Source organism: Dermacentor variabilis, chromosome 1, assembly GCF_050947875.1.
Source record: "Dermacentor variabilis isolate Ectoservices chromosome 1, ASM5094787v1, whole genome shotgun sequence".
Taxonomy (NCBI): Eukaryota; Metazoa; Arthropoda; class Arachnida; order Ixodida; family Ixodidae; genus Dermacentor; species Dermacentor variabilis.
Window position 1 is genome coordinate 100,244,243 of NC_134568.1, and position 26,540 is coordinate 100,270,782.

The 26,540-nt window shown below is 43.1% G+C and overlaps 3 protein-coding genes across 5 annotated transcripts in view; 1 reads left to right on the plus strand and 2 right to left on the minus strand.

Annotated features, from left to right (window-relative positions):
• LOC142581801 (cyclin-dependent kinase 1-like) overlaps nucleotides 1-12,275 on the minus strand; it is a 48,860-nt gene extending 36,585 nt beyond the window's left edge. The window contains exons 1-3 of the mRNA XM_075691257.1: nucleotides 12,079-12,275; nucleotides 11,751-11,805; nucleotides 8,406-8,562 (exon numbers count right to left, since the gene is read on the minus strand). Of these exons, the coding sequence (XP_075547372.1) occupies nucleotides 8,406-8,562; nucleotides 11,751-11,787 (194 nt within the window). The 5' untranslated portion in view covers nucleotides 11,788-11,805; nucleotides 12,079-12,275. The remainder of the gene's footprint in view (nucleotides 1-8,405; nucleotides 8,563-11,750; nucleotides 11,806-12,078) is intronic.
• A 2,329-nt stretch (nucleotides 12,276-14,604) lies between these two features.
• On the minus strand, nucleotides 14,605-15,728 carry LOC142581843 (sentrin-specific protease 8-like). The gene is made up of 2 exons (XM_075691292.1): nucleotides 15,506-15,728; nucleotides 14,605-15,289 (listed from the first exon to the last, which is right to left on the minus strand). Exon 2 carries the CDS (start codon nucleotides 15,275-15,277, stop codon nucleotides 14,627-14,629), a length of 651 nt encoding a protein of 216 aa, XP_075547407.1. The 5' UTR covers nucleotides 15,278-15,289; nucleotides 15,506-15,728; the 3' UTR covers nucleotides 14,605-14,626.
• Nucleotides 15,729-15,829: 101 nt separating this feature from the next.
• The window catches only part of LOC142581827 (palmitoyltransferase ZDHHC6-like), a 55,247-nt gene continuing 44,536 nt past the window's right edge, over nucleotides 15,830-26,540 (plus strand). For all 3 annotated transcript variants that reach the window (XR_012828304.1, XR_012828305.1, XM_075691277.1), the window contains exons 1-3: nucleotides 15,830-16,375; nucleotides 17,033-17,124; nucleotides 25,280-25,436. Coding sequence is in view for 1 of the 3 variants with exons in the window: in XM_075691277.1 (XP_075547392.1) it covers nucleotides 16,112-16,375; nucleotides 17,033-17,124; nucleotides 25,280-25,436 (513 nt within the window). In the remaining 2 variants the exon portion in view is untranslated. The remainder of the gene's footprint in view (nucleotides 16,376-17,032; nucleotides 17,125-25,279; nucleotides 25,437-26,540) is intronic.

The following is a 26,540-nucleotide window of genomic DNA, read 5'->3' on the forward strand; positions in this document are numbered from 1 at the left end:
AATTACAATACATAACCGGTGACAGCTGCTCCTGCGCGATACATTGGAACAAAGGATAGCATCATTGAGATTCTTCCCTGGTCATTGCATATGTACAAAAATGTAAACAAAGTTCTTGAATGAGAAAGTTTCATTAAAATATTTGTCCTCAACTTGTTCATTTCATGGCTTTTATATTTTTCATATCAGCAGCATGCACTGCTCTGCTGGTTTCGAACTGATATATTTCATAAGTTCATGTGATATTTTCTTTACTTATTAAATTGACAAAAGAAAATAGAAGCATTGACATCAGTTATTTCGTGCGCAATTTTCGGGAAATACGAGTCTATTCTTTTTATTAAAAAATACATATTTTACTTGTCCTAACAGTGTGTAGCGTTCAAGAATTCGTTTGCAGCATCTTTGGCATTGGCAATGCAGTTATTCATGTATCTGATCCCTCAACAAATTCTATAAGGAGGAGGCCGAGCAGCAACGTCTCCAATAGACCCAATAGGTCTGTTTGGAGATATTAAACTCCTTCGCGACGTCGATTTGGGTCTGTCCTTGCTCGATAAGCCCGATGATGGCGGCCTTCTTGTTGAGCATCATGGTCAAATATTTTCCACGCTTCTTTGACACATTCGTTGGAGGAGGGTGAAGAGTAGGGGCCATGGCGTTGAGAACACGTCGGCGTTGCGCTGAATGACCGGCCACAACACACTGAAATAGCGATAATATGTTGTACGGCGGCTAGTGTTGGCAGGTGATGATTTCAATTGCAGTGTACTGGATAAAAGCCAGCGGATCACTGCTGGACAAAAACGTGCCCGACACTACCCACGACACAGAGGCAAAACTGATGATGATGGTGGTTATTGTGAGCATCACCTGGCATAGGTGGTCTCCAAAACTGGCCGCGCATGACTGGTTTCCGGCTCTCAAAATCGCTACCGCTGTAGGCTACAGGCCAAAGCATGGTCTTTAAGATTGGCGTTTCTTACAACAGGCGCCACCGTTGCCGCGTGGATTTGGACGCCTCCTATACTTAGTAATCAAATTACTATACCAATCCAAGCCACTTCACGTCCGATCCGAAGCTATTCAGGCGGCTCAAGATTCAACATGGTGTCCTCTCCGACTCATAGCGCTGGTCTGTCGAGGCAAATTTTGTCCAGAAAATCAAATTTCTGGCTTTATGTTGTCCGAAAAATTGGTCTAGAAAATGCGTTAGCTCTATAAGAACCTTGAAGGTGCATTTATGAAAGTCCGGAATATCCATCAAGTCTGAATTTTTGGAGTCCGGAAAATCGGTCGGCTACAGTATGTCATTTCTACCATGTTCTAGTGTCTGATAATTCTCTTTGATCCGCTTGTGTCTACCGCAGTGTTCATGTGGCACTGACTAGTCTGGTGTCAGCAGTACGACGACATGGTGTATTGCAGTAAGGACCCATAAGCCAGGACTGCGTCTCCAAACATGCATGAACTGAGGGATCCAGTTCACAGAAGCAGCCAGACAACAATGCCGGTGCTCTCGTGCACAGCTTGCAAGATTGTGCACAGACCAAAATGAAACAAAAGCAACAGCTTGCGGGCTCGCATGCGAGACCATCACCATAAGTGCATCGCGCAGCAAAAACAAAAAAGCAGAAGGAGGCAGGGACAGTGTCGTGTATGTGACGCAATCCTCCGGCTCCGGCATGGGTGAACGTAGGAAGGGAATTTTGCTTGCCAGACTGGGCAAGTGGTGAGAGTGTATATGTTGGCAGTGAAGCTTGCCTCCTGAAGTAATGGGTTAGCAACACTTCTAACATTTGTATCTTGACGAATATTGAACCAATTTCAAAAATTCTTGTGGTAGAACACTCCACTGAGGACACACGATTTCCAACATATAACCAAAATTTGGTATGTGGCCTGGTGAGGAGCCCTTTGAAGCATTACTTTCGTTTTGCAGTTGCAACATGTACCTGATTGTAATACTGCAGATTTAAGTGTTTGCCAGTGATTATCACACAATTTCTAATATCCGTCCAGAATGAATACATATGTCAAAAAAAGAAAGGGAAACTCAAAAAGTGTCTACAAGGCGTTAAAGGGGCCCTGAAACACTTCTTAAACATAGTAAGAAAATGTTGCTGATTAGTAGAAGAGGCTCCTGTTGCACCGCTCGTATACACATTACAGTTGCGTGTAGCATACTTTATCATGGCCGCCACGGAGTGCTGTGACAAGCCTACTCGCCGCCGTGACACTTAACTTTTGGGCAGGACTTTGCCCCTTTGGCTTCCCCTTTGCACCTCCCAGCGCAATAGCAGAGACGAAAGAGGAGAGAAATCCGCTCATTGGTGCGATAACTATGTCAACCTCCACTTATACTTGAAGGACAAAAAAAAAAAAAAAATTTGTAGCAGAAGATTCGCAAGGCAATGTCCTTCAATAGTGAGGTAATTCTAGGATAAGTCAGAACTGAATTGAATTCTGGGGTTTTACGTGTTAAAACCATGATTTGATTATGAGGCACATGGTAGTGGGGGACTCCGTATTAATTCTGACCACTAGGGGATCTTTAACATGCCCCCAATGCACATGATATAGGCATTTTTTACATCCATGTCCCGTTCATTGGGGAGCATTAGGCACTTTGGAGCATGAAATGTGCATTCTGGAGCAGTAAATACTCGTCTTAGAACAGCTTGGTAAAGGTCAATATGAGTGAAATACAGGCAGATGAAGAAAAGGTACTCTTTGACTTTGCAGAACTCTATTAGGTTGCGCAAATCAGTTCTGCAGAAGTTCGCTAGGCGAGCAAAATTCATGATGGGGAAAAAGTGTCATTTATCCGAATGTAGCCTGAAGCTACAAAGGAAACGCATACGGGTTTCTCAGGAACCACCATTAGGTTACATACTGGAGCGTAAAGATTGACGCAATCTTTGGTGCGCAGAAGCACCGTCACGGTAACAGCATTTTAAAAATTTATTGCACCGGCTTTATTTTTCGTTGAAATAAAGAGGTCTTCACAAATCCTAGGTTGCTTTAAATGCTGTTGTCCATTTCTCAACGGCATCCACAACTTTCACAGCAAAGCTGTATATAGCTACCCTCTGGCAGTGGTCGATGTCTGTCCATCTACGCGACACGTCTACACGAAAAAACCTTTGTCTCCAGTTTCTCGTGAATGCCAAGCTTCATTCACTTGTCATAATTATTTGGTTCACAGTGAGGTTGTAAATGTTACAGAATTCCCGTTTGCTGTCAATATATGGTCGTCTACGGAGGGAGTATAGTTACAAAAAAAAAAAAAAAGAATGGCAACTTGTTTTATTGAAACTACCCCGAAACAAATTATATTACAATTAGCTGGTAAGATGACTAACATTACACCGAGTCTCATCTATTTTTCAAAAAATTACATAGTTCACAGTGAAGTTTTAAATATCGTGGAATTCCCGTATGCTATGCGGCGGTACTTGCACATGTCACCCACTTCATAAAAGAATAAATTACTCCACAGTTAAAAGATGTATTCATTGTCTCTGTCCTTCAATAATGATAATAATAATACCTACATATACATAGATGCATCGATTGAGGTAAAACACAAGACAGCTTCGCTGCTCCTCCTTCATAGAGAAGGGCTGATAAATTTTTTCATTGACATCTCATTGATTAGGTAAATTTACAAATTTAACTAATTAAACGCATTTGTGCACAATGATAGAGAAATATTCACAGTGGCCAACATGAACAGCACCCATCAAGGTACAGTGAATGTTTGTACCTTGATTAAGTTATGATAGCAAAATACCACAGAATAAATGAGAAGTAACATATTAGGTCATACCATGTTGGCCAGTATGTCACATCACTAATTGAGAAAAGAAGCTCCTAAGATAATTTTGAAAACAATAATGGGATGCAAATGTTCACTGGCTTTCAATCTGCTTTGCCAACCAATATGTTAAATAAGCTCAATTATTTGGGTGTATTCACATTTCTGCCACACGCGCCATAAAGCCAATGTAAAATGGCAACCGATATTTTGTGCACTAAACGGTGGCTTACTAAAATTTTCGGACCCAATCTGCACAAGTTACGTCGTGAACGTTGTTGCCGCAAATGCAATTTTGGAGGTTCAAGTTTCTACCAAACTTCTAAACTACGACCACCATTTGGCTGCTAAGGTTGACTAAATAAAAAGTTTTACATCCTTGGCTTGCGTTTTGCGGAGGCAAGAGCCTGATTTTGTGTGGTGTGGCTGTGCATAAAATAGTGTAGCCAGAGTGCAAATTTCAGTGACAAGTGCAGTTGCCACTGCATATTTGTGACCAAGAAGTTTCAGGAAAGCAAGCAGGTCGTTTGTCAGCGTGCCAAACTATCATCCTAGTAACCAGACGCGGTGCATGTGCAAAATAGATTTAGAACGTCACACGCACCGCATTTGAAATGTATAAAAACTTGAAATGTATAACTAAACTTATGAGCTACAGACTGAGCAAATTGTACGACCTTATTCAATCAGCGTGGCTTTCCTTCCCGCCTGCCCCATGATATGAGCGTCAGTTCAAATCACCTTTAGCTGGTCCGCATATATGCAAACGAATAACACTTATATAAAACATTCAGCAGGCATTGGCTTAGTATGCATTGGCACTAGCCAACACATGTCTATGGCTTGTTAGGGTTGGCGTCTGACACCACGTGGCGACAGGTCATTCACCCTACCCTCTGAGCCGGAGCCTACGGGCGAGCTCATCCCCTCCACCTTCTCTTGGCCGTGGCATCGTGTGTGCTATCTCATCCCCTCCACCTTCTCTTGGCCGGACCCCACGGCGCCGGAGGGGTCATTCACCCGACCTTCTCCCCGGATTCGTCGAAAAGAGGATCGACTTCTCCTTCCCGTGCTCGGTATTGCAGGAGGAGGGGCCCTCTCTCCGTGCCTGTCACGTGTCATCGACGGAAGCAAGATCCCGCCCACATTTGTAGAGAGCTATTTAAAGGGCTCCGAAATGTACTTTGAGAGACTTCATACTTGATACTTCATGCTTTTCTTATTTCCTTTCAACTACCTTTGAATAAACAGTGCAAGTTTCGCACTAGCAAATCGTCTCGCCACTGCTTGGTCGCCATGATCTACCGGATGCCTGCAGCCCGCCGACAACACCACGCTACCCAATAAGTAATGTCGGTCGAGCTTCGATAGGCAGGCGTCGCTACTTCTCGGCAGCAGTACGGTACACTACCCTGGAGTACGCAACAGGCTGTGTGGTTGCCAATGAACACGCACATCCTGCTAAATTTGGCGACTTCATTCGAAATTAGTGTGGTGCAAGTTGGCACAGCTCAACAGTTTCGCACAAGATGGCGCAGCACTTCCATCAGTGCATATGGCAGCCGGAAATTGTGTGGGGGCAGCAGCCCAGAAAAAGAGGTTGAGAAAAAGTGAGGTCAGAAACTCTCGCCCAACCTCTTGCATTATGCTGACACTGAAGACATGAAGCTAATACCCTTGCCACACGGGCACAGAAAATGACATTAACTGGCTAATGCCTTAAACTTTAATGTCATTTGCGGGGTGCCACATGGACATGCTTAATGGCAATAAAGCTTAATGCCATTCGCGACGTAGTGCATTCTGGTAACTCACTTGGTCATCAAGTGCATACTCTCTTTCCCAATGTCTCCATATTCTGATGAGACTAAACAGATTCTTAGTGAATAACAATTAATATATTTTTCACTTTCATTACAAAATTGCTCTTTCACGCAGCGTAGTGCATTTTTACAATTATTACAACTCACTTGGCCATCGAATGCGTACTTCGTTTCCGATGTACTCGCCATGGCTATGGTGACCACATTTTGACAATATTAAGCTAACTTGTAGATAAAAACAACTAATATATTCTTCACTTTTTTAAAAGGAGCTCTTTATTTTTGTAGAGATCAGCAGGGGATCTTGCCGCTACGCACGGCTAGAGCACTAATCATGAGCACGTTAGCCCGGAGAAGCTGTTCGACTGCACAGCGGTGGCTCCTTGCCTTGTTGGTCGAATTTCTCGATGATGCTTGGCTCGAAGAAGCATATACGCCAGAACAAACTGCAGCACACGGTCAAATTCTTCAGCATCACTGCTTGAAAGCTTTGAAGCTGTGAGCGCCATTTTTCCAATTTCAATGCTTTGGCTATGCTATGGATTGGCCGTTGAGCTAGCTTTGGCTTCATACAGTTTACGGCTGGGTGCAACAATGACATGCCTGAAGTAAACTGCATACAATATGCCTATTCATGTTTTTCATGCCATTTCTTAAACATCTGCTCCCTAGGTATCTGTTTTTTATTGTATTACGATTGGCAAGCAAACTTAACCGTTTCACTGCAGCTATTGCCATCACAAAATTTAATGTCATTAAGTATGAGAGTGTAGCAGCGATCGAAGTATAATGACATTAAGAAACTTAAGGTCTTAAACTTTTAATGGCATTAACCTCGCCTGTGTGGCACAGGTATAAGTTTGTAGAGTACACTTCCAGAATATGAAAAAAAAAAAAAACAGGTCGCTCGCAGTGACAGCAGTGGGGGGGAAAAAGAGGTGGAGACACTCAAGCAAATGATTGGTGATGATGCCAACATAGATGAGGCAATGTTAGGCTGTGGTTAGCTAGTTGAACAATACTATTCACTTCAATGCATTTATAAATAAGCAAGATCTCAAGCTGACAAAGTGCAGATTTCTCCTTGGTAAAAAACACACACACACACACACACACACACACAAATTTGCAAATGCTTCACAAAAGCTGTAACATTTCACTAAATTTCATCACTGCTGTTAAAAATTTAAACAAAAAATTTGCTTGTTTTTTTTTTCACCAATAAGCCATCTTTTTTGGGCCAAACAAATGTACTATACAAAGTTCTGAAAGGGCACACTACCAGTCTAGCCAGACAAATTGTTTGTTTAGTGTACATTGAACTGGTAGAGAACTTTAGAACATTTTCAAGCCAAAGAAAAAGGATGAAAGACACCTTAGCACTGGTGCCAGGTGCAGCCTAATGTCAAGATATAACTACTTGATGATGTGGTACTAAACACAGCGTACAATGGCTCAGTGTACAGACACACAAGCAACCACCAGAATACCTGTGCACAAATCCCAATTTGTAATGCCAGTATCTAGCTGATGCCAGGTACAAGCATATAAACAATGCAGTCCCTTGACAGTCAACATCAGCATCTCAATGAAACTTTGAAATCTAAATTCAAAGCCACATATGTGAGCACAACCCGTTTTCTCTTTTTGGGGCAGGTACTCAAAGACTGATGTGCAGATACAAGGGCTCACATTACCCTAGTGGCTGTATCCCACATCAACACTTAATTATTTCATAATGCTGCAGCATAGAATTGTATCATCTAAGTATGCATGAAAAACAAAACACACACACACCCACCCACCCACTCACCCACCCACCCACCCACCCACCCACACACACACACACACACACACACAGAGACAGACAGACAGACAGACAGACAGACAGACAGACAGACAGACAGACAGACAGACAGACAGACAGAGAAGCTTAAGAGGGGCTGACAAGGTACTATTGTACTAACCTCACTAGTAGTAGTAGAAAACTTTTACCGTACAAAATGTGACGAGCAGACTTCAGGCTGGTCGGGGCCCCTATTCTAAGGCTCCGCTGGTGTAAGCTCTTCAGCTCGCCTGAAGTATGGCAGCCCTCTGGGCCACCTCCTTCGAGCTGAGCAAGGCCTCCCATCCCTCTCACGAAGTGGTTTCGTTAATGTTTTCCTGAGGCGCCTCAGCGCATTCCCACGTGATGTGGTTCAGCGTGGCCTCAGCCCTGCACCACGGGCACTCATCTGGATATCTCTCTTTAGCTATTTTGTGTACGAGGTGCAGGTGTGGGTAAGATTTAGTTTGCAACCTGCTTCAGGTGATTTTTTCCGCTTTTCTTAATTTCCAATGGGGTGGGGCAAATTTAATTTGAGCTCTCCTGTAATGTGGATTGCCGATAGACTCCAGTCCATTGGTTCGGGTCCAATGCTCGCCTCACTGTCAGGGTGGCACTGGTATGTTGCATGCACAGTGGCCACCATGTGGGCGAGTGCATTTCCCCAGATGCCAGTGTGACCTGGTAAGCAAATCAGTTTGATTGTGCCGAGGTCCTTGTTTTTATGTATCAGCTTGGCAGCCGCCATGCAGATCCTACCGCATGGAGTCCACCAGGATGTGGGCTCCTTCACTAGTACATATTATTCCCAATGTGCCAAAAGTTGAACAGTTCATAACAGAGGCCACTAAGGATGAAAGTGTCAAAGACTACATCAGATTTGTTCAACAGTAATGCAGTAATAATGAACACCCACAAAAATAACAATGAAGGTTACCTAACAATGTGCTTGTGTCTCAGTTCCTTGAGCAGTGCGATTTCTCGTATGGCTGTAGATGGAACACCTTCGTCTTCACTCTCAAGGCGAATCTTCTTCAGTGCCACGATCTTCCCATCACGCTTGTCCTTCCCCTTGTATACAATCCCATATGTACCTGCAGACGTGTCACAACTGTAAGTGTGCAGTAAACAATAAGAAAGGTGGCTGGTATAGCAGGAGCCCTTTGAAAGTAGGAGTGTGCAAATAGTGATTTTAAGACCGAATCGAATAGTGCCTGAACTGAATTGAATAGTTTTCGAATAATGAACAGCCATTATCACAATTATTATAAAACGGTGTTCTACCAAACACAAATACTACTTTGATGTGGACTGCTTAAATACCATTCCAGAAACCTCGCAGCGCTTGTTTTGTCCCAAGAAAAGACTGTTTATGAGAAAATTGCGTCTGAAGGGTTCGCACACCTTTAGAGTAATTCAAAGCGGCCACTCTGAGCGGGGAATGCTGGCGTTGCATAAGCCATCACTGCCCTTGACTACAGTCGGTGAGTAAAATGACGCCGGACAGATGGCGATACAGTTTTCTGCACGAAACACAAATGCACGGCCATGGAGAAAGCGAGCCAAGACAGCACTGGATTCGCCGCTGCAGCTGCTGATGGTCAAGTGGCGCGGACAAGTCAAGTTCAGGCAACCAGCGACATGACGTGGATGTGGCATTCTATGGTAATTGCAGTTCACGAGAGTTTCGCGAGCCAGCAGAACCTGCGCAGCATTACGTGATAACTAAACTACTCAAACACGGAAGTGCGGGCATCACAGAGCAGAGATAACGAAACCTTTCGACTGCCCGTAGGTAACTTCATTGAGTTCTTTATTCTAAAAATCAAATGGAACTGGACAATAGCATTTTCCTTAGTCCTATAACGCAATACAAATATCTCTTTACTACAAGTGCTTGAGTACTAGTGACAGAATTACAATGAGGAGCGCCTTCGTCATCAGGCTAGTACTTGAATGTCCCGGGGGAGTCCCTAATCACATTGTGCACTTACCTTGATTTCTCAATTACTAAAGCTTTGTTCTTGATGATATTGAAGCCTTAGACGTCCTCGAGCACTAACCTGTCACTTTAGCTTGACTTAATATTTGCCTTTAGTGTCCCTTTAAAGTTTGCAACTTTTTGTAATTATGTAGTGTATTGTGAAATGTTTTTAAGAGCACAAATGGACCATTAGGAGCAAACAAGTAGTTTCTTCGCATGCCCAGGACTCTTCAGAGTATAAATGACTGTAAAGTACGGCTACCTAAGCAACGTAGCCTGCTCCAGTCTCATGTTTGATGTCTATACTATGCCTGTGGTGGCGAAAATTTACTGTACTTTTTCTCCAATTTGATATTTAATTGGGTACAGTTGACCTTTCAAAATATTTGCATTAATGAAGTGACTATTCGATTCATTATTTGAAGGTTTCAAATATTCGAACACCCATATTTGAAAGCAACATTTCCAAAAAATTAGCTGTCACAGATTGCTCACACCTTCAGAATCCACAGAGTAAATATCGCTTAGAGTACATGAGCGAAGAAAAATTTTTTAGTGAGCAGAGTGTGGCACAAGAAGAACTGCCATGAATGTGTGCAATATATGAATATTGCTACACATAAAAGCAAATTCCTCTTTGAAGTTGGTATGCTCCTTTAACCCAGGTTACAGACTGCTACCACTGTAATGTTTCCTCAACCCTATTTTTATAATGCTGGACTTCACAACAATTCACAGCTCCTCAACACTGCATAATGGACAACACATCAACTTCCGTCCCGTGCGAATGCTGACAAATGTGATGACCTCTGTCCACAGGAATACCAAACAAGCCCCAAGACAGTCTGGCAAGGAAATGAACTGTAACTGTTGAAGTAAAAGGCTGCATAAAAGCAGTAAACACGTCCTGAATGACAGCAGACAATTTCCCCTAGATCCTGCAATGTCTTGTACATTGTGCAAAGAAGTAGCACCGAAGCAACAGAAACATCAAGCTGAATAGCTTTCATAAACACTGTACAATAATTGGAATAACAAGCAAACGCCCCAAAACAATGCAGATGGCTATGATAAATGCTGTGCAGTGGAGGGCTCCAGATTAACTTTTGACCACCTTAAATTCTTTAATATGCAGGTAAGGAACAGCAAACTAGCATTGTTGCTTTCCACCCCATCACAGTGTGACCACCATGGCTGAGAATTGAACTCGCGAGGACATGCCCAGCGATTGAAAAGCTATACTTGAATCACATGGAGGCTGGCACATTTTGCACTACCAGTGAGTGCTAGGGGATCACCGATAGCCGAATGCATGTCACAATGCATCACAAAAACTCTCATTTTCATGTGATAGAGAAGCAAGCTGGTGAGTGAAAAAATAAAGATTGTTTAAATTTTGGATTGGGAAAAAAATTACTATCTTAACCTACAATGATTAAGAGAGTGAGCAATCAACAGCAGACTTACATGAGCCAACATAGAGGTGGAATTTCATCCTTGTACCAAATAGGTGCTTCTATGCCAAACTTGTTTACTAAGCATTTGCATTGTTACTGTGATCGCAAGGTGCATGAAACGGCTTTACAACATTCAATGTGGCGTGCCTCTTTCCTGCTGTTAACAAATTCGTAATAGTAAGCATTTCACGTTATTTAAGCTTCTACAGACTCTTAGGAAATCCTGAAAGCAGCACTAATTTCACAACTATCTTGCTACTGCAGGAAATGCTCGAAGTATGAGCATGACCATACGAAATCCGAGACGTGCAACTCTAAGCTGCTGCTATAGATACGAGCAAATGTTCGAAATGTAAGCATTTCGATGTTATAGCACGTAAGTAATGCCCTGGTTATGTTGTCAGAGAGGGTCAAGTTATGTTGTCAGAGAGGGTCAACACTGAATACCGGTTTTCCTTGGTCCACAAATTCCAACCTTATTAGTAGTTCCGAAAGATACATTACTTCTCTAATTTTTTTTCGCGAAAGGTTAGCTCACCGTTTGTTCCAGGGGAGTAAAGTGCTTCAAACGGTGCACGCCTTATTGGCTAAACAGTACACGAAAAAATTGCTGAGGAACATGCATCCTACAAAAATCACACACAGGCTTCGTGTAATGACCTCTTTTTTCGAAAAAACATGTTCACATAGAAAAGCAGATGGCTGGAGTGCCAAATTGGCAAAGCAAAACACAAATTACTCAAAGTCAAGTACAATAATCAGCTTTCACACCAATGTCTGGCTGAACTAAGTATGCTGCTCTGCATGGAGAGCACAAATGGCAAAAAAAATGTTTAAATACCTTCACCGATCTTTTCCACCTTGACGTAGTTCTCCATTGTGTGGCGGCGTCTTGGCTGCGGATAACGAACGATGACCGTTAGTCAGTTTGAAATCAAATGTAGCAGTAAAAGGTAAGATAAAAAAAAAAAAAGCAGACGCGCTCTTCGCAAGGCGACGCACTGTTAAAACACACCTTTCGCGCAGCTTAATGAAAACAATCACATTTTCAGTAAGCCTTTGTAAAACGTGTTCAAGTTCAAACCGGACGTTTACAGCGAAAACGGCACCGCACCATGCAGAAGCTTACAGCCATTCAAATTGCACACACAAATACTATAACTACTCACGTTTAGAAATATTGCCACAGGGATGCGTCCTAACTCGGCAAAAATTGCAAAAAAACTTCCAGCATCGGGACTAACCGACCATGCAAAGCCTCAACCGCCAGTTTTCGAACCGAGCGCCAAATGAGATATTTGATTTCGCCCAGCGGCCAATCGCACGTGAGGCGGGCGAGACTGCTTTGGCTACGTGCTGGTAGTGATACGTGAGCTTGCGAGACTTCGCGAGACACTCGCACAGAGCGTTCACTGCGCCTGCGCGCGATGCCAGCGCCGCACAACGGATGGAGGCGATTAGTCGACTGTTTTTTACACGACCTGGTTTTTTAAGACAAAAATGAGAAACTGTTTTCGTCTATGGGAAAAATGGCGTCTGAAAAGCCGGCCCTGGCACAGACCGGTTTCGTTACCTGCCGATATCTGCAGAAAGCAGCGTTTCAGGGAGGGTTAGGAGCGGGCAATACGCGGCAGCCCTCCCTGAAACGCTGCTTTCTGCAGATGACGACAGGAGGCGAAACAGGTTTATGCTTGCGCCGTCGCAGCAGCAGGTCGCATTCCCATAAGCGCAGGCTAATTAGCACTTTTTTCTTAGACACCAAGTAATTAACTGTGCCAAGTGTAACACTAAACGAAGTCGACGCCAAAATACGATTGTTCTGAAATTTTTGAGCAAGAACAGTGCAGCGGTGCGCGCAAAATCTTTTTTTTTTTTAACGCGCAGCTGTAGTTTCTCACTATAACACATATGTAATATAGTGAGAAAATCTATGTGCGCAGCCAAATACTCAGGACCCAGCATAACTCTTTCGACCTTTACGCTTGCCGCGTCCCTAGTTTTCCCATTGGATCGGAGGTTCTTGTAGTTAATCGCGGAGTGACGGCGCTCGCTGCTGACCCTACTTCTTGTTGCGGAGGAAGTGACGACAGTGACGATCACTTGGCTGGCGTGCGCTCTACCAATGGCTTGACGAGAGAGCGCGGGTGCTACCTCCGGGACTGCAACCAAATGCTGCAACAGACGCCGCTATAACCTCGGAGACAGGGAAACGTCATTCAAGCACAGAACACCCCCTCAAGTTTGGAGCAGCCGCCGCAACTAGCGTTTGCAGCCGACCCTGGTGGAGAGGAGGAAAGAGGCCGGAATCAGCTCAGCTCACGCGGCCATAGAGTTTCCTACAAAAATTTTTGTAGGAAACTCTATGCACGCGGCAGACATTTTCTAAAGTAGGCATTTGGCGCGTTAAGTTAAGGCGCTCGAGCGTGCTCTTGCCAGCAGTTTGCGCTCTTTTAAATTTAACGGCTAAAAAGCGACTTCCGGTGCGTGATTACGGAGCGCGCTCATAGAATAAAGAAGCAGGGGCTTTAAAAGAAGCGCGCTCTACGCGCCCCGCCCTGGAAATGGTGCGCGAGAGCGCGCGCCCGCTACGGCTTCTTGAATAATGTCGTGTTTTCTACTCTTTCCACTGATGCAAGGCCGTTCTCCTTGCTAACTCGTTTCTCCCGCCGCCGCGCAGCCGGGCCATGCTGTGCGTCTGAAGCAGCTGCTCTCAGGCGAGATCGGGCACGTATTGGCGCGCATTGAGCTTGCATCGCATACGAAAGCCGCTGCCTCCGTCGCCGCGCGTCATGTTCTTCTACCTCTTCATCGTCTAACAAGAACTGTAGGAATACGGTCGGCGGGGCCATTTTCGAAAAGCGCGCGAAGTGCGATAGCGGATGCGGAAGCAACATAACATTCGCCAGACGGCGCGTTCGTGCGCCCGAAAGACCATCTATGCGAAAGACAGTCGACGAAAATGGCTGTTAAGTTAAGCCAGGTTATAGTGAACTGGAAGGGAACTTCTAGAACACCATAGCCAGGTTAAGATCCGAAGGCGCGGAGTCCGAAGGCTTCGCACTCGTTTGGTGTTCAGAGCGCGCTAACTTAACGCGCTCATTGACTGAATGCGTACCCTCGATGCCATAGCAGTCATAGCTTGTTCAGTGCGGTTTACCTAAATTATCTGAAACGACATCCTATTTAGCTGGAAACAAAATCTTCAGCTGTTTGAGCCATGCAGCACACATAAACAAGCGCATCAAGTTTTACATAATGCGAAAATACAAAAAAAAAAAACGAGATGCTGGTGCAAGCGGAGTCGCGTTAAATTTTAGCAACAAACATACAACATAGCAATAAACACATGCCTTCCTCCATGGGCAAACAAGCTTTGACTAAAGCTAGCGGCACCATACTGTGCTTAATTCTACATTTCGCTGGCCTTGAAGGGAGGTCAAGCTTGTAAATGGATCTTTGCCTTTTTATTATCACCTGAAAATTGCTCGCTTCAGAAGACTTATCGAAATAATCGGGTCAAGTGTCATTAAAATTGTACATGTGGTACGTCCGCCGAAAAAGATGTGATTCAGGAACTGAATGCTACTGAATGCCGTTTTGTGTGCCCGTGTGGCACGGGTTGACACTAATATTAGTTACGTTGACCTTTATTCATTCTAGCTCGACGAAGGCATGCCCTAAAACAAATAAATATCCACACCACTGGAAGCTACTTTATTACGCGCAAGGTTCACTCAGCTTCACGATAAGTTCTTTCAATGTCTTTCTATTTTGTTGCATCCAACTTGTGAGCAAAGTTCTACGACTACGGTCAGCTTCCGGAAGCACAATATGCTCGGCGCAAACTTGTTGTAGGTTGTACATAACGTAAAGACCGCAGTCGAAAGAATTATGTTGCTGCAGGCAGTCAGACTCGACGACTCGAACTTCCCGTAGCGATAGAAGAGGGGCTAAAGCTCGAGCAATTGACTTAGCGTGGGAGTGGTTGTGTCCCTTGGTCGAGTCATAGTGCTCAAATATCTTTCTGGTTTGATTATAAACGAGAAGGCTCCAGTGACAACCGCCAGGCAGGTCGAACTCTTGACAGTCGTTGACTGGCAACAATATCAACTCTTTTTGTTTCAGTTCCAGCGATTTGAGCACCTGATCAACGTTGAGCGCTGCACCTAGCTTGACAAGTTGTACAACGTCGGGTCCTACGAAGGCGAGGGTATCACAGCGCGATGCGTAGAGTTCGTTTTCAAGGTACTGCATCCAGAACCAGATGATGTTGTCGTTCACCCAGTGCGGTTCGTCCAGTAGCTCCATGTCCGACTCGCGGAGAAGCGTGTCATGGTAACTCAGTACTATCCTACCATGAGAAGCCATCGATTTGGTTACCTGAAAGAAAAAAGAGGGCTTTAATCAATACGCACGACAAGGTGCTTATATTACTTTGACACGGTAAGCAACAGCGTTGAAAGGCAGCCAAGGAGCTTATTCTCAATGCGAGGTAACTAGCCTCGTTCAACGTTGCCTTTTTCTTCTGTTTCTATAAAGGTTGGCAAACATAAAAGTATGTTACCAAATATATGGCAAAGAAAATGACAAACTTACACAAGACAGTCACTCCGGCGGTATGACAGACGACAATGTCACCATCCACGCGTTCTTTAAGAGCACCACTGTCGCACATTAGCGCTGCATTTTTACTGATAATGAGTTCGTAGGGACAATTGTTTCGATCAGCGTCTTTGATCAAGTTACACTGCTGCCACAACCTGTGGGGCTTCGGTAGTACTTCACTGCTCGTGCGCGTGGTGCTTGTTTGTTTACTACCAAGACCGATCGCCGCGACAGGAACGGCCAAGGCAGAAAATAACGTAGATCGGCTTCGGGTTTGTCATCCAGACGTCGCCGTAATCGCAATTTTTTGTCGAACCACCTGTCCAACCGTAGAAGAACCCCTTGCAGCGGCTGTGCTGTCCGGCGCTTGGGGGAGGCAATTGGTAAAGTTTTCATGCCGAAACGCTAAACAAAATTGGGCTATGCAGGGTGCCGAGCAGACCTGCAAGCACGCCGAAGCCAGTGAAAGGTAATGGACCCAAGGGACACGGCTTGAGCTCCGGCTGCATGTAGCCTTGCGGTCACTGAGCGTCTGTGTTTCTCCACGGCCCGGCTTCGAGTGCTGCATTCAAGCTGGATCCTTCACAAGTCACCGGCATGGAGCCACAGCCGGGTGTGCTGGACATTCTGGCTCAATTCTGTCACCGGCTGCTGCATTGGGGACCACTGACGGCGCTTTTCATCATCAAATTCATTTTTCTGACCAGCCTGTACGTGACATCTATGTGGCTCTCGCCTTATGGTTCAACGTTAGGTACCGTCAACCACGCGATATTCATCGGTTGGGTTGGAGTCCTCCTGTACAATTTCTTCATGGCCGTCGCTATGGGACCGGGCTTCGTGCCTCTGAAGTGGAGGCCGGTGAGTAGCGAGCCTGACCTCGGCCCGTTTAGTTTCAGTTGATGCATCGGTGCGCGAAGTCTGGTCCGCGTTTGAGGACTCTTTGCTAAGCAGTGCCACAATCGGCGCATCCCTTGACAAAAATGCTGTAAATAGTTCGCTGGTGATCACAGGTGCGCGTACACAGCCGTAAACCGAAAGGGAGCGGTACGCGAATATTACGTTCACCTCACGGTACTTTAATTACGTTACTATTATACTTTTTTGTGGCCTTTTCATAGAATTTTAAATTTTGCTTTTTGACCTTATTGCATTTACACTCGTCAAAAAAAATGTGTTGGACAGTGTGCACCGGTAGTACATCGCCCGGAGGCAACGTTGAGCTATAGCTTCATGTATAATAATACCTTCAGATACCATGCCATTTATTAGGCTCACGTCATTGCAAATGTAAAACCATGTCAGCGAAAAATGCATGTAGGTAGAGCACAGTAAGTGCAGGAGGTATGAAGTGGGGATTGGCTAGTTTAGTGGCCAGTGTTGTTGATTTACCTTCCTGTATCTGCCCCACTTGCTGCCTCATATGGGTGCATGGATCTGTTATAATAAACATGCTCTGTGCACCTACACATGGTGTCTGCACAATAAAATGTTCTAGTTTTTCACTTTCACTTGCAGGACCAGCCAGATGACGAGCAGTTCCTGCAATACTGTGCAAACTGTGATGGATTTAAGACACCGCGGTCACACCACTGCCGCAAATGTGAAAGGTTGGTATTTTCAGTGCACTAGTTTCACCACTGGGAGTCTTTTGCATACTATTGGAGTGCACCTGCATTTGATAAGACATAAAAAAAAATACAAGTTACTGTCATGTGGTAATTTAGAGCATCTATTAAACAAAAATGATTTCATATTCTGCTCATTGCCACCGAGACAATAACTAGTGAGTTGTAATCATTTTTTATTTTTTTTTTTGCAAGCTGTGGATTGCTGGTATCTGCCCATATGCAGTAGTAGTGAACAAAGTCTAGCATAGATAATAGTTAAAATTCATTACAGATAGGCACACCTGGCAGAGGAAATGCCTGAACCCCAGATGCTTAAACCCTTTGATGCCAGAATTATGACTTGAGTCATGACATGGTCATTCAACTATTCTCAGTTTATAATTGTAACACAGAGTAAAGGAGCTAATATGGTTATACACACAAGAACTGGCCTCTCGATGCAGCCTTTAAGCCCTTCCCACCGATGGTAACCGCCATTTTAGCGTGGCTTGTGTGACATAAGAAAGTGTGGGACCACCATGGCATCATGTGGTCCGAAACCATGTGCACACTGTGCAAAGAAGGTGCATACCCACCATTGTGTGAGTGCTCCAGCAGAAGCCAAACTCGGAAGGCAACGGCTGTGTGTATAGATTTCTGCCATGAAGTATTTGGAGCATAAAATTGAGGAGTGTGAAGCCTTCCACTCCTTTTGTCTCATGTACAGCTCCCATGCCTTAAGTTTCAAGGACTCTTTTGGAAACTTGAAGAATGACATAAAGCTCTCCATGCTTCGCCCACTCTGGCCCAGTGGCACATCAATGTCGTCGCTCTTGCATTGTGCCTGCAATTCTTTCACTGGTGCGATAAAAATAGCATAAACCAGGGAATGCTTGCAGAAACTATCTTAGGCTGACCACCGAGAATACTCGTGCAAACGAAACTGAATGCATTTACCTTGCAGAATGTACTTCATTTCATCACGTGTCTGTGTTGCCAGACATCTGTACCGTTCAAGTGCGATGTAAAAAAACGTTTAATAAAAGTTTTCTACCTCACTAAATGTGCTCAAAATTTACCAGCTTGCTGTGGGACCTGTACAGTTTAACATGAAATGCATAATTCAAGCTCAAAAATTTGATGTCATGGCTTCTTTAAAGAGACAATAAGATTCTTTGTGCGTCTTTCAGCTTTTGGTTTGACAGAGCCCTCAAAGTTCTGAGGGTGCAGTACTAGCATGCTGTTTATGACAACTCTGATGATGAGTTATGACAAGGCTGATGAAATTCTAGGAAAAAAATTGTGTTATTCATGGACAGTATATGTCAAATCTACTTTAAGGTTAATTCGTGTGCAAAGCAGCTATTTAGTGCTGAGGCTGTATAGCTTCAGCATTTTGTACACTTTGTGTGAGAAAAGTGGCTACACATTCCACTGAAACAGCTTGCAATATTTTGCAATACTCACTTCATACCCAGCTGCATACCTGCCAACTTTAGGATTTTATCATAAAAGGCCACATTTTTAAAGGTTCTTTATGATAGCCATTATGACACCAATAATTTTACAATCTTCAATTCTAATTTAGGGTACCACTCATTTTAGAAGATGCAGTCACCAACCGATTTTTCAGAGGCCGATCTATGGATCTGCATCATTATTCCAGTGCATCTGCACCACTGCCACTCACCCCGTAGAAACCCTGTATAATGGCAACTAAAATTCCAGCCTCATTGCATGAGTATTTTGTGAATAAATTTTGTGGATATTTTTGTATGTCTGTGGTACAGATCATTCTGTGGACTAGTGCGACTGTTCACAGCATCCCTACAGAACAAAATTTGTCATTTTCCTCATAAACAAGCAACATCTCGCGTAATAAAAAAATTTTGAGTATTTTTCAAAAATTTTCATATTTGTTCAGACTCCAACTAGTATTTTATGAATGTTAAGGTTGGCAGTTCTGCAGCAGACATCCTGCAGGAACACAGGGCCAGTACACCTAAGAGGTGTGGGCTCTCCTTATTTTTGTCCTACTTTTAACTAAAGAGGGAATGAAGTTTACCAGGGTGCAGGCTGCACTATTAATTTTACTGTCAGTACTGAAGTACTCAAGTAAAATTTAACACTGCACTGCAGTTCAAGCAATATTGTATTAACCCTAACTTCCTGGTATTTTGCTCACTTTCCAACTCCGCATTCATCGTTTTGTGCTTGGTGGTGAACGTCTGAACAACATATGCATGCAAACTAGGTGACTTGCTGCATGTTGCATCATTGATAATCTGCTTGCTTAATTGGGCAAGACATTTTTCAATAGGGAGAGGAACTGCAACCGCTACTGTAATCTGATTAATGCTAGCATGCAAATTTGCATTCTTTTGCCTTGTAACTAGCCACGGCACATTGTGGTCGCCTCACAGTCTTGCCTACGAGACTGCTGCCACAGTACCCATAGCTGTGAGCGGCATAGTGGAAGTCCAGCATGGCTAATGTTGAGATGGTCACAATGCTGCTGAAACTTCAGAATTTGGAGAAGAGCAGAATTCTTTGTAGTGTAGTCTTTATCGGATATAATTAGTTGTCTAGCTAAGGAAGTAATCTTACTATGACAATTTTTTAAAAATATGAATGCTTCTATTAAACACTAAAATACATCAAATTGTGAAGGCTGCAAGCACAGCCTTTCACATTGCTAGCACGAACATATTAGTGATATCTCAAAAAAAAAAAAAGACAGATGCAGCACAGGAAACTGTGTAAAATAGCTGGAAGCTCAATGGAACTGTGTGCTGTTGTTTGCACAGTAGACAAGTGCATTGATAGCATTTAGCTGAGTGCTGATTGTGTACTGTGATAACTTGACTCATGTTTCTGCAGTAAATCTATTTTATATAAATTTAGAATGCAAAGAATAGGTACAGCCTGTACAGTTCTGCTGTGACTAAGATCGGGACCTAGGCATCTAAAATTCTTTGTTCGCAATTTGTCAGAACAGTGCCTATTGTCTCATTATTGCCTCAGTTGCTATCATATTGGCCAGTGAACATGAGCCAGCCAGTGACAAGGTGCACTTACATGAGAAAAGTTTCATGAATCTAAGCTCAGGTTCATTATTTCATCCAAGTTTTCACTTAGTTCTTGTGTCATTGCTGTATCCCTACATTGGCACATATTGCACGAGGATGAGGATTCCTAATCTTAGTGGCCTTGGTGTCCCTAGCTTTCACAGTCACCCAACATAACACAATTTATTGGGCATCAAAATATGGTGGGAAAATGGAGGGATGTTTCAGGTAGTTATCAAAGTAGATATTGTGCTCCAAGTTATGGGTTGGCAAACTTATAGTAAAGGATGTAATTTTTGAAATTTACGGCAAGTTGATAATTATGTTGATATGCACGGTGGCCACATAACAAAAAAAAAAAAAAAAGAAAAATAATTATAGAAGCTTCAATTTTTTTTGTTTAAGTAGAAATAGAAACTATCAATAGACTGTACGTACACCTTGCATGCTGCATCACTTTGATGGAAAGTATCATGGCAAAGCTGCAACAAGAGGTGTGCAACGGCACACACTAACAGTCCTGCTGGAAGTTGACACATTGTGTGACTGGGTAGCTTAGTCCTGAACTGCCATTCACAAGAATTGAGAATGTTCAGAATTTAGCATAAATGGTTCTTTGTGGTAAATGGTGCTTCTGGCAAAAAATAGCATCTCAAATGCTGACAAATTTGGTAGGATGTAATCTCCTCCGTGGCAAAGTGCTCTGTACACAGCCTGTTTACGTTATCTTTGATGTCTTCTATTAGCTTAAAATAGAATTGGCAAAACTAGCTTGATTGGCTACTCGTGTAATTGCACCTGCATACTGAAATAGTTGCAAAAGAAGCCATTAATATCTGTCTATAGAACTGCTATATCAAATGGGGAATTAGCCAGTAACAGTTAAAGAGGCAGGGCATGCGTATGTGCTGCTTTTATGCTGTCTTTTGAGCCAAGAACTGTAGAGGGCCTTATTGGCCCCCGTACCACTTTTGAGCTTGTAGGTGAGGGAGCAATTTCTCTCTAGCCTTTGCTACCCTCCCCACAGGTGCTCTCTCCTCCTTGCCACATACTTCTCTGTGAGACGTAGACACAAAATCAGCAGCGAAAGTCACATTGACACTTTTTTCTCGTTCGAAAACACCAACTTCTGCTTATCAGAAGTCCACTGCTTTTTGATACATGCTGTTTCCATTGCACACGTGATTTCACCTCTACATGAGGTGAAATCACTTTCCACATGACAAGTGAGATGAGGTGGACAAGAGACGTGTGACTGCATGGCAAAGGCAGGCTAACAGATGGAACGGAACTGATGTCTCCTGTAGATGGATCATTTGGCAGCTTTTATCCAGGTGACGTCAGGTGCGTGTCGTTGTTGGCATCAAAATGTGTAAACAAGGTACTGGAGATGACCATGTGATGGATTTTAGAATTATCAGAGGGGGTTTGGTACCCTTTGAAGGGGTCCTGTGAGGAAACATTACTGTGATGAAACTACATTCTTTCTGCTAGGTTTCCACTCCAGTCTTGAGTAAGCTGATAGTGAGGAGAAATACATGAGCGAAACATTAAGCATCTAGAGCTTAGCTGTACAGCACTTCATGTGTCATTGATTTTTCCATTTTTCTTTCTTCACCTAAACAGAAGCAATACCATACTTTAGTTTTCCATTTAGTGCAAAACTAGTTAAAGTTTTCATTGCATGAGTTGTCTTATTTTAGGCAGTTGCTCCCATCTTATGCTAATTCTAGCTAGGCTAGTTTTCTTTGCAATAGTTGCATGTTCCACTTTTGTGAAGACTTAAAGTACATTCTGCATTGCATTCCTTTGTGTCAAAACTTTCATTTAAGCTGGTTTTAAGCTAAAGTAATACTGTGCCTATTATCAGCACAAAATGCACATCTGAAAGAACTTACATATATTAGTGCAGTGTACCTTATTTAGATGTATTGTCGAAGAAAATATAGCCAGTTATTTTGCTTGTTTCACTGTAGCTTTGCCACACTTCAACTGCTATAGCCCCCCCCCCCCCCCCGCCTTTCTTTTTTTTGTGTGAAAAATCTGATTACTGTATGAAAAAGCTGCTGATGCTTTGGAGTAGCCTGTGCATAACAAGTTTCAGTTGTTACTCATTGATTCTTTGCAAGCTTACAGTTGCAAACACTAGACAAAGCCAGTCATGTTAGTGGTGATCTAAGCCATCTTTGCTCTCTAATAGGATCTTTCTTTTTTAATTATAAGTAGCTTAAATAAATAGCGGGGTTTCACCTCTCCAAAATACACAGAGTTATGAGGGACACTGTAATGGAGGGGTGTACACGGAGTTGGTTCGAATGCGGTACAACAGCGTTACTTCTTCCCAAGTAAGTACATGGATCATACAGACTGGGTGTGGAGCCTGATAGATCGCTCTAAAGTGATTGCGGATTACATTCTTAGAGTTCTGAAAAATCTTTGGCACTCTTACTTTTGGGACACATTTCAGTGCCCGGTGTGCAAGAGCGTCAGCTTTTTCATTTCCTTCAATTCCTACATGGGATGGGATCCACTGAAATTTTACGGTAAATCCCTTGCTCATTAGAACTTTTATCAGTGCCAGAGATTGCCTTGTAAACTTGTCTCAAGGTAGGCCACGGTGTAATTGTTGTAACGATGATGCCGAGTCCGTCAGCACCACGACGTCACGTGCAGAATGAGAGCGAAGTTTTCGCAAGACCGCGGTAATGGTGGCACTTTCTGCTGTTGTGGATGACACTATGCGAAAGGATAGACAGTTGGGCGAGTTGGCATGGTAACATGATCTTGGCTTCTAGCGCGAAGGGAAACACGGACCTTTCTGTGTCCGTGTTTCCCTTCGTGCTAGAAGCCAAGACACTATGCGATCCAGGCGGCCAGACCAAGACACATCAAGGGAGGGCTTGGTTATTCAAGACTGGACGATGCGCTTCCCTGTTCTGTGCCTTCTGTAGTGAGATCGCCGACATTGAACATTTCGTTTGGATATGCCTGCAGTTAGACACAGAAAGGAAAGCGATGGTCGACAGCCTGCCGTAGAATGGTATTCCGCATAGGGCCTTTGACGACGTCGTTTTCCCCAGAGGGCCTGCGGCAATCGGGAAGAGGGCGCAACGACTGCTGATTGCCTTCATTCGAGATATAGGGCTCTTCGACACCTGGTGATACACACTGTGACACTCATAGAAGGCTCAGGCGGAACAATTGCCGGCTATGTATGACAGGCTAACCCCGCCTGCTGCAACACCACCACCACCACCACCACCACCCGCTGCTGTAATGGAGGGCTCTAAGTTAATGTTGAACTGCCTGGGGTTCTTAAATATGCACCTAAATCTAATAAATGAGCATTTTTTGCATTCTGCTCCCTTTGAAATGCAGTAACCGTGGCAGGGAATCAAACCCACAACCTCGTGCTAAGCAGGTCAACAGCACAGCCTCTGCCACCGAGGCAGGTATAAAGAGTTTTGATGAGAAGAGTTGGCTTTAGTTAATATGGTTCTTATGGTGTGCACTCAAGCCTCACATGTACCATTAGTTTAACTCTTTCATTACCGATAGAAGTGTGCTCATTCTTGGTGCATTTATGTTTTAATGTTTTATTTCAAGACTTAGTAGTCGTGGCACACACCGCACTGCATAAAATGCTAGCCTGATCACTGATGTTTTAAATGGTTGTGAAGTAACTATAATTACTCAGACATTAATTACATTAGAATTCTTGTGTGAAACTTCAAAGAGGCACCTCAAGGGACATGAATGAAAGTAATAATTTGCTATTTTTAGTATAAGTACTGAGGAGTAAGAAGAAATCTAGAATATGTGAAAATGCACCTAGCTCCTAGCTCCCAACTTCTGTAAATCAGATCATGCAAAAAAATTAAATTTGTTGCCGTCAATACTACCCATAGTGGTGTCCACGCTATGTGGGAAAGCAGTAGCTTCGCAAATAAGAAAATCTGTAAGTTCCTCTTGTACAGGGAGCACTTATCTTTACTCATTGCAGGAGGCACCCGGTTTGTTTTTTATTGCATTCCTTAGGCTCGTGAGGCAATGGTTGTCAGGTCAGGGAGCATGCAGAGCATGCATGCTCTATTGTGCGTTCAACTGACACTGAAGCCTTAACATGCTTTGTTTAGTTCCTGTGCAGGACTGTAAAGTAATGTGGAGTGTTGCACAATATTGTACAGTAATGAATAAAGGCATTTACATAGGCAGTGTTCAAAATGTAAGATTAGACTGTTAGTCAAGCTTCAGTGGAAGGTCAGCCTGAAATAGACTATGTACTCTTGTTTGAGTGAAAACTCCACGCAATGGGAAGAATTGCTCATAATAATTTGTATGCTGTCGAATCCCTGATAAGTAAAAGCAACCCACGGTGGGAAAAATAAAGTTGCCCTTGAAATCTGTCCAGCACAGTTATCAAAATAATGTGCACTCATGTGCATCTGCTGTTGTTTGAGACGTCGTTAAAACAGCCTAAACGTTGGACCAGAAAATTAGACAACCAGACAGAAGCTTCTGTGTCTTCACTGCTGCTTTCTGCTAAAATTTATGTTGCCGAGTCAACCAAACTGTAAATTTTATGACGTTTCCTTGAGGAAATCCTAAGAACACTGGAGGCTAGTTTTGACGATACCTCCATCTGTAGTTTTATGTTTCCAGCCTCCCCAACCTGCAAAAAATTGTCAGTTCTGACAAATATTTAAAGTTCGGTCGTCATTTCGTATGTTGCATGGCATTGTTGGTAAAAAACATTCCAATGGAAATGTTTAACAACGCATAGAAAAACTGTCGGTCAAGTTGATCGATTTCTGTAGGCATGGTAGCGGAATAGTTATTTTGAAACAGAAAATGACTGATCAGAATGCCTTTTATGCATAATTACATAGAAGTGTGACATGTGATCACCTTGTAGCCAATTTCTAAGCATGGAGTAGCCCCAAACATGCACTGTGCATTGGAGTATCAGAATTGTTCACATTTGAATTTTTGCTGATAGTACAAGCTAAATATATTGAAAGCTTTTTTTGTATTGTTGCCATAGTTTTATCATGGTTTCAAGCAGTTTGTCTTGGTGTGGATTGCAGGTGTGTCCTCAAGATGGACCATCACTGTCCATGGATCAACACTTGTTGTGGGCACCGGAACCATGCCAACTTCACACTTTTTTTGTTCTTTGCTGTCTGTGGTAGCATTCATGCCTTGGTGCTGTTGATCATGGGCCTGGCTAAAGCCTATCACAGGGTGAGAAGTACAAGCCACTTAGTTGAACTGCATGGCACGTCACTTGTGGATTACGGGGGAAAGAGTTTGCATGACTTGCTTGCCTGATGCAAAACAGGAGTACTAGTTGGAGATCTCTTGGAGAGGCCGTCATTCTGCGCTGGACATAAAATAGGCTGACTGTGATCGTCTGCATGGCCAACTTTGTTGCTCCATTTTTTCTTGCTTAGAATTAAGAAAAAAAAAACGTTTATCTGTGCTTTTTTACCTCGGAGCATGAGCCTTACAATTTGGTCTGGAAAAAAAATCTGGTAAAAGAAAACTACTGACTTTCAGGGTAACTGTGCTTTGGAAGCCAAATCTTTTTAGTATCAATGCTAGGATTATAAAATGTTTCATGTTTTCTTTTCAAAACTCATTCGTGTTATAATGTTGTGTGTTGTTGATTATTTGATATGCAGCACTAAGATAATGATTTTCTTGTGCATGGCTCTTTCGCGTGATAATCTTTTCCAATGCACATATAGTTATTTCTCTGCAATTTACTGTACAGTCGAATTAAACAATTAAAATGTGCTTACAAAGGGTGTTTTAAACAGATAAGATAGTAATTATGAATGCAATGTTTCTATTTCAGGTGCAACCATGCCTGCCAAGTTTGGTGATTTTGTGGCAAAATGCACCCCCCCCCCCATATTTTTCTTAGCTTTTTTGAGTGGCTTGTATACAATTACCGTAATGATGCCAGCAATTTTATCATTTTTGCTTGGCATTTATTTTAAGGCAAACTGGTATATATAATTATATATGATATATACAGGGTGTTTCAGCGAACACTTTCAAAATTTTTTTAAAGGTTGCCTGTGGCAGATAGCTCAATTCTAGTTCGTGGGTCGGTCTACTCGAAGCGGCGGACACTACTTGCGCAAAAAATTGAAATGCAAAATCGACTAATTAACAAGAATTCACTAATTAACTTTTTAGCTAATTATCTTATGACCCATATTGCAATTTACAAATTCTAGCAGTGAACTTGTGATCCACTTGGAACGAGTTCTCAGGACAGCACCAGTTTCGACATATAAATTCCTGAACATTGCGGATAAATGCATTGGCGTTCCAGTT

What these genes read in the sequence shown, in the direction of transcription:
- LOC142581843 (XM_075691292.1), bottom strand. Translation starts at nt 15,277, where the DNA reads ATGGCTTCTCATGGTAGGATAGTACTGAGTTACCATGACACGCTTCTC.